Source organism: Cataglyphis hispanica, chromosome 5, assembly GCF_021464435.1.
Source record: "Cataglyphis hispanica isolate Lineage 1 chromosome 5, ULB_Chis1_1.0, whole genome shotgun sequence".
Classification (NCBI taxonomy): domain Eukaryota; kingdom Metazoa; phylum Arthropoda; class Insecta; order Hymenoptera; family Formicidae; genus Cataglyphis; species Cataglyphis hispanica.
The window spans coordinates 10479488-10491752 of record NC_065958.1 but is presented as its reverse complement, the minus strand read 5'-3'; the positions used below and the strand labels follow the sequence as shown (position 1 = coordinate 10491752).

The 12265-nt window shown below is 28.4% G+C and overlaps 3 protein-coding genes across 6 annotated transcripts; 1 reads left to right on the top strand and 2 right to left on the bottom strand.

Annotated features, from left to right (window-relative positions):
* Positions 1–13: 13 nt before the first annotated feature.
* LOC126849620 (DNA polymerase epsilon subunit 3) lies at positions 14–6406 on the top strand. Of its 2 annotated transcripts, none has more exons than XM_050591619.1 (2): positions 14–194; positions 4968–6406. In XM_050591619.1, the coding sequence occupies exon 2, from the start codon at positions 4968–4970 to the stop codon at positions 5358–5360; it is 393 nt and encodes a 130-aa protein (XP_050447576.1). In that variant the 5' UTR covers positions 14–194; the 3' UTR covers positions 5361–6406. The 2 variants fall into 2 exon arrangements, with proteins under 2 accessions (XP_050447576.1, XP_050447575.1); XM_050591618.1 differs by lacking the exon at positions 14–194 and adding an exon at positions 4277–4567.
* Positions 1278–4088, bottom strand: LOC126849617 (gamma-soluble NSF attachment protein-like). The gene is made up of 8 exons (XM_050591614.1): positions 3841–4088; positions 3447–3514; positions 3096–3180; positions 2723–2740; positions 2446–2653; positions 1955–2203; positions 1592–1840; positions 1278–1471 (listed from the first exon to the last, which is right to left on the bottom strand). Exons 1-8 carry the CDS (start codon positions 3888–3890, stop codon positions 1331–1333), a joined length of 1068 nt encoding a protein of 355 aa, XP_050447571.1. The 5' UTR covers positions 3891–4088; the 3' UTR covers positions 1278–1330.
* LOC126849616 (E3 ubiquitin-protein ligase LRSAM1-like) lies at positions 5505–12138 on the bottom strand. 3 transcript variants are annotated; one of them, XM_050591611.1, is made up of 13 exons: positions 11769–12138; positions 11201–11443; positions 10630–11046; positions 10220–10249; positions 9443–9544; positions 8995–9103; positions 8767–8928; positions 8591–8690; positions 8243–8486; positions 7980–8105; positions 7553–7747; positions 6992–7183; positions 5505–6668 (listed from the first exon to the last, which is right to left on the bottom strand). In XM_050591611.1, the coding sequence occupies exons 1-13, from the start codon at positions 11847–11849 to the stop codon at positions 6543–6545; spliced, it is 2127 nt and encodes a 708-aa protein (XP_050447568.1). In that variant the 5' UTR covers positions 11850–12138; the 3' UTR covers positions 5505–6542. The 3 variants fall into 3 exon arrangements, with proteins under 3 accessions (XP_050447568.1, XP_050447570.1, XP_050447569.1); XM_050591613.1 differs by lacking the exon at positions 11769–12138 and having other exon boundaries at positions 11201–11262; positions 11334–11443; XM_050591612.1 differs by lacking the exon at positions 10220–10249.
* Between the last annotated feature and the right edge of the window lie 127 nt (positions 12139–12265).

Sequence of the window (12265 nt, the reverse complement as noted above, 5' to 3'; positions counted from 1 at the left end):
TCGTTTAGTTTTGAACAACAACAGTTTTGAATTCGTAAACTGCGTTGTGAGTTTAACTTAGTGTTAACTTTGTGAATTAAACTTGGTAATGTGTGATGTGATTTAATTGTTTGTGACTTCTGAATTCTAAAGAAAATCTATTGCTACTTCGAGATTAATCCTACGTTTATTGCAATCGCATATTTCCGGCTCCGGTAAGTACTCTTTTTTCGTACCTTATTTTAGTTTTGTTCTTCTTTAAATCTTAATTATATATACATATTTATTTCGTTTGTAATACACAGAAAATATAATATACTATATAATCTAAAAGAACACACAGAGATTCTCACGTCATGTGCGATTGACAAACATAACCTATTTGAATATTATGTATAAAAAAATCAATTATGAAATGTATCGCATTTTATTAAGGAATATTTTATATAGGTTGCAAATGAAATATTAACAACACAATTTATTTTTGTATGTTTTTTTTTCTTAAACTCTCGGAATCATATAACAGTTCAATATAATGATTGCTAAGGTAGTGCTGAAAAAGTAAATATACATTTTTTTTATTTGAGGAATGTTTCAGTTTTCAAGTAAAATATGTACAACGCGTTAGCTAATTATTAATTAAAAATATCGATATATTTAACAAAAAAAAAAAAATACATATATATATACACATATAATATATGAAAATAAAGATAAAATTAAATGTTTTAAAATATCTATAGCGTAGTTATGTACAAGATGTCCCATCAGAAAACTGAATTATCACAATATTTAATTTACTCGCCTTTATAAGTGTGACCTATACTGTGACAATATGAGAAAAATATTCCAGACTCAATATTTATATAGTTTCAAATAACTAAGGATCTAAAACATTTCTCTATATTATTACAACTAAAGGAAATAATAGTTTCCGTTTTCGATGGCACATTGTGTAAAGTCTTTTCCAACAAAAATATATTTTCTTGCATATATAGAATCTTAGTCATTTTTATATTAAATCTTGTAATTTTTCAATAATTTTATAGTTATTAATAAATGAATTAAATTGGCAAATATAATTATTATTATAATATTATATATAAATTAATAATATATAATATTATATATAAATTAAATTGCAAAATATTAAAAAAAAACAAAAATGTAGAATGTGAAAGAAATAGTTAATCTCCTTGATTTCTAAGTTTCATTTTAATAATTTTGGAAGTTGAAAGATAAATGCTCTGTCAAAACTGATAATGCTTTCGATAAAGCGTTCGATATACATGCAAGCATTACATTTAACAGTTTACTCAAGCAATAGAGGATTTTTTACATCTAAAGACAATTAACACAGGCCTCCTTCATATTCGTCTTCTGCCTCTTCCTCTTTTTGCGCCGGTTTCGATTGTGGCGGTGGTGCAACTTCCGATTTCTTTTCAGCCACTTCTTTCGTTGACTGACTAGTTACATCGACATCATTCTTTTCCTAGAAAATCAATAAGTGTCATTAATATACTAGTGAAATAATGAATAATCAGATATTATAAATAAATGTTAAAAGAAATAATATGCGCGAATGATAACAAAACATAATAATCAAACATACATTAACTTCTGCTTCGATGGTAGCTTGTTCAGTGGGTTTGGACACGTTGGGAGAAACGTAGGATTCCGCGGCGTTAGCCCTTATTCCAGCTGGCGGAACTGCATATTCTTGTTGCGGCAAGGGCAATCCTCGCGCTAGTTTAGCATATTCTACATCCATGTGTTTGATAAAAGGGCTATTAAGGGCTGCCCGAGCTGCGTTTGCATCCTCATTGTCATAGGCCTGCAGCAACATCTCCAATGTTTGTACCTGGATTAGAAAATTATATTCTCTAATTTAATTAAGAAACACTAATTGAAATGATCTTAGTAATAATTTTTCTCATATGTTTTTGTTACTCAGTTAAATAATTATTTTTTTTACTTCGGGAGGTTCGCAGTAATTCCCCCATTCTTTGAAGGCCTTTTCGGCCGCCACTTGATCACCCCGCGCCAATTGCACGAGTACCAGGGCTACAGTGAGTCTCCCAAGTGATTGCCAGAGTTTTATTTCTTGATACATGCCAATTTCGCGACGTATCGCATCCGCCGCCTCATCATACATTTGCAGCTTCACCAGTAATCTCGCAGCTTTACTCATATATTCCGCTGCGTGCCGCGGACTATCTTCGCCCTGAACAATTATTTTCCATTTTCTTTCAGAAAAAATTTTTTATTTCTCAAGATTTAATTTTTTTAAATTCTCAACATTTTTAAAATTTTCTCTCTTTCGTGAAACTTTCAGTCTTTAAAATTATATATCTATGTAAATGAATTTTCAACAATCTTTTTTTAGTACATCAAGGTTTTTACAGGATTATAATTAAATTCATTTATTGTTAACTTTTGCATTTTATAGTGTATGTACTGCTTTACCATGATTATATCAGCTGCACGTTTAAACAGTTCTAGAGCCTGCTGAGGCTGTGTAGCTTCTAGCATCTTGGCAGCCTTGTCAAGGGCGGTTACGCCAGATTCAGGAGAACCATGTTGCTGAAAAAGGGTGCAGGCACTATGAGCTAGTTTCGATACCTCTGAAAGATCCCCCATTTCTCTGCAGATGAGCAGAGCTTGTTCAATGCTCCTGAAAATTGCATTTATATAATATCAAAATATATATTTACATGATAAAATTTAATTTTTTTATACATACTTTGCTGCATGGAACCATCTATATTATGATAAAATTGCAGTTAAGGAGAATTAAAGAATATATAGTGTTGAGAAAATGATATTTTCTTGATTTAGGAAAAAAGTTAAAAAAAACATTAAATTGATAAAAAAAAAATTCATTCATTTTTCTTTGCACATAATTTTTTCTCTTACAAATAAATATTAATATAATGTAAAACGAAATAAGTAAAATAAAAAAATAACAATTCTGTATTGATATATTAATTCATGTTTTATTAAAATAATGAGATATAACAAATGAAACTTTTGAATCTAATATATCAAATATATCAATTTATCAATATAAAATTGAGAAATTTGAAATATTTTGTTTATACTATTTCAAAGGATACGCTTTGGTTTGTTTGTAACAATTAGCTGCTTTCACCAAACATTCTTTACATTGTGCATATGACTTGGCTATTCGAAAGCATGTTGCTAAAGTGGAAAAATGAGAAAAATGTAATTTTAATTGTAATGTTTAGAAAATGTTTACAAAATTTTGAAACAATTAAAGTCTTGCTTTGTTATTTGGTGCAAAATCTTCAAATGAGACCATAAATAAATAGTGCATTAGTATATTTAAATTGCGTATGATCTTTTAAGACTTAATTGAAAAAAAATTATTGATTCATTACATGTTTTAGTATTATTTTATTGTAATTATATTTTTCTTATTTTTACAATTACAATATTTAACATACCTGCATGTGAGTACTCTTCAGCTGCTACTTCGTAATCAGGTCGCCATTTCAAAAGAGTAGGCTTTAAGCTATAAAAAATTGAATACATAAAATTTCAAATACTGTGTAATTTGATTATGTTCGATTTGAAAAATGTAATCTTGAAAAAAATATTGTCACAATCGATTCTTATGCATTATTTCTTTCTCATACTATATTCTGTTACACTAGATTTATATATATAATTACCAATATAATATAATCTAATACAAGAACGCCTATATATATGCACTTTTTAAATTTAATAATTTTAAGACTACGAAACTACGAAGTGTGTTACTCCAAAAGGCCAAAAAAAAAAAAGTCTCCGAGTGAGACGAAAATATTTGCGAGAGAAAGAGAGCGAAATGCTTACGCTTTTTCAGCCTGCCTTATATGTTCGTTCGCCTCCTCGATTTTTGACATTTTTCTCCGTATGGTGCCTCGTTTTCTTCTGGTCAAACACAATGGCGACGAAATTATGCGTCGCGATCCTGAAATTATGTATGTCAGTTCTGTAACACGGAATTATTCACACTCTTCCGTCAAGGCACTGTATGTATGTTCATGCATACAGACGCCGAAACTAATCTTTACACTTCTCGTTCATAAAGACGACGTTTTCGAGATTGCCAAGCGTATAATCAATTACGCTCTCGTACCAAACCTAACTTAACGTAACTTAACATAACCTGTTTCGCATTCGTTATGTAGCAGTGATCGCAAACGTGATTGGTTCTTGCTGCTGTAGCTTCAGGCAAATTTGTACTACTTTACGCCGTCTTCATTCGATTATTTCATGTCTATTTTTTTTGTGTATGTCGTGTGCATTGTGCATGTATCATACATTTTTCTTTATTTAAATTTTTCTCGAACATATAATTGCGCATTCGATAAAAATGTAATGTTGTATTTTGCCGTTTCGCAAATGTATCTTCCAATTTTACAAAGTTTGATGTCACGTTGATTCCCACTGTATTTATGCACAGTGAAACTGCTTCGTTTTTTGTACAGATTGTAATCTTTTCATTGAACTCGCTGGCGGGAAAGATCTAACCTCGAAGTCATTGATAGATAAATTCTAATACATTTTTAAGATCAAGGTAATAATTTCTATTGTAATTTCTTTTTAAATTTTTTATAATTATTATTCTATAATTTTGTTTGTGTAATTTTTTTGCACTTCTAGAGATTTTATTGTCGCTTATTTAAAGTAACCTGAAAAAAAAGTAACTTCATACTTCACATTTTATAATCACATTTTTGTTTTTATTTTTTAAATATATTTACATTGTATTTTACGATATTGAATTATAAAACAATAATTTAAAAATGTAAATTACATTTGTGTTATAATTTTGCATTTTATGTTGTTTTTATTTTAAATTAAATTTTTTTGATCATATTTTCAAATACCACAATAGTTGCATAGATTTATAAAACTGTAATATCTTACAATATTAGATGTATGTAAGATTTAAAATATGTATGAATGATAATTAGATGGCTGAGCGATTAGAAGATCTGAACCTGCCCAATGCAGTTGTAACAAGAATTATCAAGGAAGCTTTACCTGATGGAGTGACAGTTGGAAAAGATGCTAGAACAGCAGTAGCAAAGGCTGCATCTATATTTATACTCTATCTTACATCATCTGCTAATATAATAGCCAAGAAAGGCAATCGCAAAACCATCAGTGGACAAGATGTGATTCAAGCGATGGTGGATATTGAATTTGATCAATTTGTTGATCCGCTACAGGAATCTCTAGAGAACTTTAGAAAAGTTCAAAAAGAGAAAAAAGATGCAACATCAAAAAAGAAGCAACAAAAGAGAGATGAGGATGATATGAATGGTGAAGATGAAGAAACAGGGAGGGAAATTACAGTTTTCTAAGAATTAGGTTTATTATATTGTTTATAAGTGTAACTATATTGTTAGTTTAATTTAATAGAGTAATAATAATTTGATATTTATAAAAAAAATTAAATTCTCAACATAATATAAAAATGAATGCATTAAAGCAAATTTAAAAGAAAATTAATATTTATTTCATTTATTTGATAATTTTATATATATACAATATATATTTTTTAATGATACACGATACATATTAATGGCTTTAAGATAATCATAATATAATTAATTTAGTATAAGATATTGATGCAAATAGGAAGTTAAGTTATTTATTTAAAAACTTCAGAAAGAAACAGACGCACAAACGAATTTTATTATATTATTTAACAGAAATTTTTTTTTTAAGACCAAAACAATATGTGACAATATTAATATTGGCATTAAAAAGTGAATTCAAATTACATTGATTTAAAACAATTCCTACATAGAAGTAATCACATTTATATAGAAATTTTGTCGTAAAAATTATTTATTATAAAAAGCTTATTATATACTCTAATTTTTCACTTCTTTTTTTGCACTCTATCATTAACAAATCTTATATTATCCTCACTTTCTCTCTCTCTTTCAAATATATTTCTAACTTTTTATATGTTCTATAGTCTACAAGGATATGTTCGCGATTTATATGTAGTAATTATGTGTAAAATATGTCAGATATTATATGAATGCAAAATATGTCTAATCTGCAGTTTCAGATAGTTTAAATTCTTAATTTTTTTCTCTGTATTTTCAATTTTTTTTAAAAACACTAAATTTCTTTTTTTTAAATACATTTTTAAAATATTAAATAATTTTTTTAAAGAAAAAAAAAGAAATCCAATAATTTTATGAAGTCTATATATAATATTGATATATTTTCTATATATGTATACACATACAAAGTATTTCATTTTATTGACAGCTACATATTTTGTAAACTTGAAATTTCGTTGCTGTTTCCAATAAAATGGAATGCCCTGTATATATGGAATCGACGTTAATATGAGCATTATATTACCAAAGGTAAATATAATTGTGCGCATTATAAATAGCTATTATCGAAACATTTCGCACACGCGTAAGTGTAATCACAGTCAAGGAAGAATGGCGTATATTTTTATACCTTTAAAGATCAAATTAAATTCGAGAATAAATTGAATAAAATTGAATTTCGCGAATTTAAGGCTGCATAATTCGAACTTTGCGTTCTATTGGACTCCTGCACATTGGACATCCTGCAAAAACTTTGTCTGCACAAGTAGAACAACAGCAGAGATGTCCACAAGGTAGAAAAATGATCTCACACTACAAAAAAATATAATAATACAGTATTAGGCATTAGTTATAATATAGTGATGAGGTTTTTTATTAATATCCTAAAATTACACACACACACACACACATGTATGTATGTAGAATGCCCAGTAATAATTATATCATCTCATGTACAGGTAAAGTGCTGAGGAGAAAAGTTCTTTTTGCGATTTCGAAAAGACTTTTCTTCTCATTTCATTTGCTTTACCTACACATGAGAGCTGATATGATTTATTATTGGACACTCTGTATATTTGTTCCTGCGCACACGCGTGAAATTATATTTATTTATAAATAATTGAAGAAAAACATACTTGCAAATCGAAGCAAATTACACATTCCATCATATTCTGAACAAAATTGTAGTTCTGATTGCTGGTCGACGCTTCTTCAAGAGGCGCAGAAGGCATTATGGGCGATGTGGATTCATTTAGTTTCATCTCTGTCAGATAATTTTCAACTGCTAGCATTATAGCAGTACGATCTCTATCGCAACTTATGCCTATCTGCAAAACAAAAATTAAATGATAATTAAAATGTACAATAAATCTTAAGTTTATGTTTATGTTTATGATGTATGGCAAATAGACATGAAAATATAACTTCTTTTTTAAAATTTTCAATGTTTAAAGATTTAACAATTTTAAAATTTAAGTAAAAAAATCCAAATTTGATTTCTACAAATCTATAAATCTCGCAGTTCGTAATAAACATTAAAGTTTAATTACGAAGAATTTAAATATAAAAGACAAAATATATTCTTAAATTCTCTGATTTAAAAAAAAAATATTTATTTTTAGATATATTATTATATATTGTGAACTCTGTGTGTAAATTATTCTTTAGAGTATTGAATTGTTCCAAGAGTTACATACATCTTTTAATTTTTCATCGCTAATGTCTGGTAACAAAGACGGCAACGTGGCCAGAAATGGAAGACAGTGCAAAGCTTCTGCTATCGCTACATGCCGAACTAGCATAGGTTCCAACATTTCCAGTAATCCTTGTGGTCGTACTTCCATTAGAGACTGATACTGCATTAGCCAGAACATACTGCCCCGCCTCGCATTCTATCAAAATTTGTTATATGTTATTAATAAATATTTTTTAATGAAACCTTATTCTCAATTTTGTTAATATTTTTTTAGTCTCATGAAAAAGGAATAGATTAGTGGAGATTAAATGATCTAATAGAATATAAAAACACAAGGCTAATATATAGCTATCTTTTGTAAAATATTTAAAAAAAAGAAAATTTTTCTTTTTTATTGACAATTTAAAAGGAAAGAAAAATATATATACAGAAATGCATCGCTGCTGCTCTATCGTATTAATTGTTTCCAGTAGTTGGTCTCTCCTGTTCTTTTGCTGTTCCAATAAGTCAATCAGAATAGCTGTTAGGGCCACGCGTTTATCAGCGATCTCATTCTAAAAAAAAAAAAACTTATTTTATCACATAATCATATTTTATATATTTATGAACTCAAAAAATTTGAAGAGATTTTTTCTTTAAATAATTCTTTTTAATTCTCTTTTAATGCTTATTTAGAAGCTAGCACGCTTACAAGCTGCTGGTTGATCTCCAACTTCTTTCTTTCAAACTCGATATTTGTAAGCGCGGCCAATTGCGACTGGACTAGATTTACTTGTTGAACAATGCTCCAAGAACGCGCATCACTACGTTCTAATAATGTAGCGACTGCCGCTTTCTGCAAAACTTCGTCCTGTCGCAATCTATCAACGAGATCTTGCCTATTTTTTTCTTGATCCTGCACTATCTGTGCCAAATGGTCGTTGTTCTTTACCTCTCTGAAATAATTTTCCTGAATATTATTTTTAATCATATTAATTCATTTTTTTCTTATATACTTTTTACTTTTGAAAAACAAAGCAAGTTTATAGTTTATACTGACAGTGTAAGCAAGGATTGCATCGTATAATCTCTATATTTAGTATGCTCTTCCAGTTTCCTCGCTTTGCACATTTCTTCTTCCAACAATTTCTCCATTGCAACTGCAAAAATAAATCAGTTATATGTACCACTATGGACTATTTTAATTTCGTGTATTTTTATAAGATCAATATTTACAAAGAGTATCCTTCATACGTAGCATGGACTGTTCTGAGTGGCAAGAACTTAACAATTGCATTTCTTCCTGCTTCTCCCGTTCTAATAATTCAGTTTGACTTTGCCTTTCTTCTTCACTAATTCTTAGAAATTCTTTAATTACATTATCAGCTTCTTTTTCAGCTAAAAGGAAAAGTTTATTTACATTTTGTGCAAAATTTTTGTTAAAGATAAATGTTAAAATTGTACCATTATAAACGTATGAAAGCAAACGCGCTCTATTCGTGTCTCTTTCTTGCTGCACTTTCTCAAGTTCTTGTTCCAATTGTATCTGTTGTAATGCTAGATCTTCCAGAAGCTGAAAAGCACGAAGAAAATGTTTCGAGTTCTTTTTTATATCTGCATTTGTATAGATAACATTTAATAACATTAATAATCATAAAAATGTATAGTGTGTATATATATATATATATATATATATATATGCACTATACATTTTTAAGATATATTGATTTCTTTTAATAATATTCTTTTAATTAAGTTTCTCTTTTGTTTTGTTAAAGATTGTATGAGATATACAAATATTACAAAATATAATTATTATCATACATGTATTATGTATGTATAATATAATCTTTAACAAAAATTTAATTGTGTTAGCAAAGCAATAGATTAATAATCTGATATTTTCAATTACTTTCTTTTTATGAACTTTGAGCATGGATTGCACTTCCATTTCATATTCCTGCTGCTGTTTTATGTTCCTCTCCACTTCCAATAAGGCATTTTGCCGATGTTCCTATCGAGAATAACTTTTATTATCGCTATATTGTCATATGATATTGAATCATATTGAGCTGATAAAATAATATATTCGTTTTTTCACATATATAGATTCTTATTTCAATAAAATGAAAGAAAGAAACGAATAAATTTTTTTATCAGTCTAATACAATTAAAATCTTTATGGAATTATAAATTAACAATGGACTTTTTTAAATGAAAACTTAAAAGAGAAAAAAGTAAATTAAATGACAAGAATGTAAATATTATATGTATAGAAAAGAAATATTACATACAATATTCAATAATAGTATGAAGAGCATAAATGCAAACATAATTAACATTTAAACATTTTAACAATGTAATTAATAATTGACCATATAAATAAGATGCTCAGTGCATTTGTCCAAAAATAGAGGTAATTAAGAAAAAATGATTAAGATGGGGTGTAGAAAGGCTAGAGATAATTAAATAGTGATTTTCTTTAGTTATAAGAAATTATGTGATATGTGAATGTTTCTTGATCAAGTTTTTTCATTTTTTTCATTTGATTAATTAATTTATTTATTTTTTAATAGATTATTACTGCACTGAGCATTATTAAAAAAAAATCAGTTTATTAATAAATAATAATAAAATAGATTGATAACAAGTGGGAAGCATACGAAACTCAAAGAAGCATCCAACATGCCTTCATTTTGTCTAGCTTCTGTAATATTGCCTAAAATAGAGAAAAAAAAAAGAAATGGTGAATGCACAAACAGCAAAAGCACATTATGAGTTAATTATAAGTACTCACAAAATTGATCAAACAATAAAATGATGGAAAAGAAAAAAAAATATAATACGTATAAAAACAAATGTTTATAACTTATATGTTCAGGTAGAAAGATATATATATATATATATATATATATATATATATATATATATATATATATATAATTTTATATCTATCTTTTATATCTATATATTATATATATTTTTTTTTCAATTATTTATTTAATTTTTAAATATATTTTTAATTTATATATTATAATTATAATTTTATTATAATAATAGTGAATAATTAATTTTATATACATTATTTTATTATAATACCTGAACATCATTACTCTTATTGTGATGTACTGTTTGCATGTCATCTGAACTTATATCCCTCGAAATATCGGTCTCTGATATCGAAGTCTCCGGCGAGTAGTCGATTCCATTCTCGTTCGCCAAAAATGCAATAATCACTATTGTGCCACCATCTAAAATATCTTGAGGTGGATACGATAATTTCAAACCATCAATATTTAGATTTGTCAATTGCTGAGCATAGCCCAGAGATATGGGCAGCTTTTGCAATGATTTATTATGGCTAATATTAAGAGTAGTGAGTTGCTTCTGCAATTGTCCAATGCCATTAGGCATTTGTTTCAGATTGTTCTTCGAGACATCCAGAATTGTTAATTTACTCAAATACATTATCTCATTGGGTAGTTTGCGGATGCTATTGTCTTGCAAATAGAGCTCCTAAGAATAAAACACAGTATATATTTTACTATCACAGATATCACATACAATAGCATATGATATATTATTTTATATTGTCAAGAGGATTTACATAATACTGTCTTTTCTTTATATATCTTTTTTATTGTGAAAGATATATAGGGAAGAAATTCACCTTGAGAGAAGAGAGACACATAATATCAGGGGGTAATGTGGTAAACTCATTCCCATGAATGTCTAAAACAGTCAGTAGCGACAAGTTACTTAAGGCACCTCCACCCGAGAGTGAGCTCAGCTTGTTGTCGTACATTAGTAAGGTTTCCTTCCGAAACACCTTGCAGAGTGAATAGATACCCGATGGCACATGCTTCAAGGCACATTCTGACACATCAAATATTGGCTCTGGATTTTCTCTGGCCTTTAAATTATAATACACACAAAAAGAGAAAATAAAGAAATATATACCAAGTGAAAAATTAATATACATCGTCTTTTACCAGAAATTTTGCAGTTTTATTAACTTCAAAGTTCTTTTAATCACATTTACAAATTATCCATATTTTGTTATCCATAATTCTAAAGTTATCTATATTATTTATTATGTAATGATACTTATATAATTAATAATAGAATAGAGTTGACACACTATTTGACTTCTAATTAATTAGTCATTATTAGGATGCTTCTAATTGATTATTTAAACTATAATCGTCCTAACCTAAAATGCATAAATATATACATACCAAGTACAATTTGTACTCGAGTCGCGCCTTGTAATCGATGTTAGCCTTATTCTCATGCTTCTTTGACATCTTTGCTCGCATCCGTTGTCATGACAAGGAGATGGATAAGAATCTCATTTCGCGAGATGAACACGGTAATAAATGATGAATGTAATGATAATTGATAACGCTTATAGCGCCGAATCATATAATTACACACGATTAGGGTGTTTTCGGAAATGTTTCCCATGGAACTGAGTAAAGCGGGGAGCACAGACTTTTGCATAAGCGCATAACCATAAGTATAAGGAAATTGATTGGTCCACAAACATATGCCTAACGAAATGAACCAATCAATTTCCTTATACTTATGGTTATGCGCTTATGCAAAAGTGTGTGCTCCCCGCTTAACATTTGATCGGATCAATCAGGACAATGGAATCTTTCCTCCTCTCGTCCTGATTGGTCAAAATATATACCAATCGGGGCGCAAACACGTGACGATGAGCGCAAATGAC

Bases quoted from the DNA above. Each gene is read 5' to 3' on its own strand.
- LOC126849617 (XM_050591614.1), bottom strand. From the start codon at position 3,890: ATGTCAAAAATCGAGGAGGCGAACGAACATATAAGGCAGGCTGAAAAA. The intron at 3,181-3,446 runs GTATGTTAAATA...TTTCCACTTTAG, and splicing joins TGAAGAGTACTCACATGCAG to CAACATGCTTTCGAATAGCC. The intron at 2,204-2,445 runs GTAAAGCAGTAC...ATAATTGTTCAG, and splicing joins GTGCAGCTGATATAATCATG to GGCGAAGATAGTCCGCGGCA.
- LOC126849620 (XM_050591619.1), top strand. From the start codon at position 4,968: ATGGCTGAGCGATTAGAAGATCTGAACCTGCCCAATGCAGTTGTAACA.
- LOC126849616 (XM_050591611.1), bottom strand. From the start codon at position 11,849: ATGCGAGCAAAGATGTCAAAGAAGCATGAGAATAAGGCTAACATCGAT. The intron at 10,250-10,629 runs GTATTATAATAA...TCTCTATTTTAG, and splicing joins ATAAGAGTAATGATGTTCAG to GCAATATTACAGAAGCTAGA. The intron at 8,691-8,766 runs GTAAATATTGAT...TTATTTTTGCAG, and splicing joins ACGTATGAAGGATACTCTTT to TTGCAATGGAGAAATTGTTG.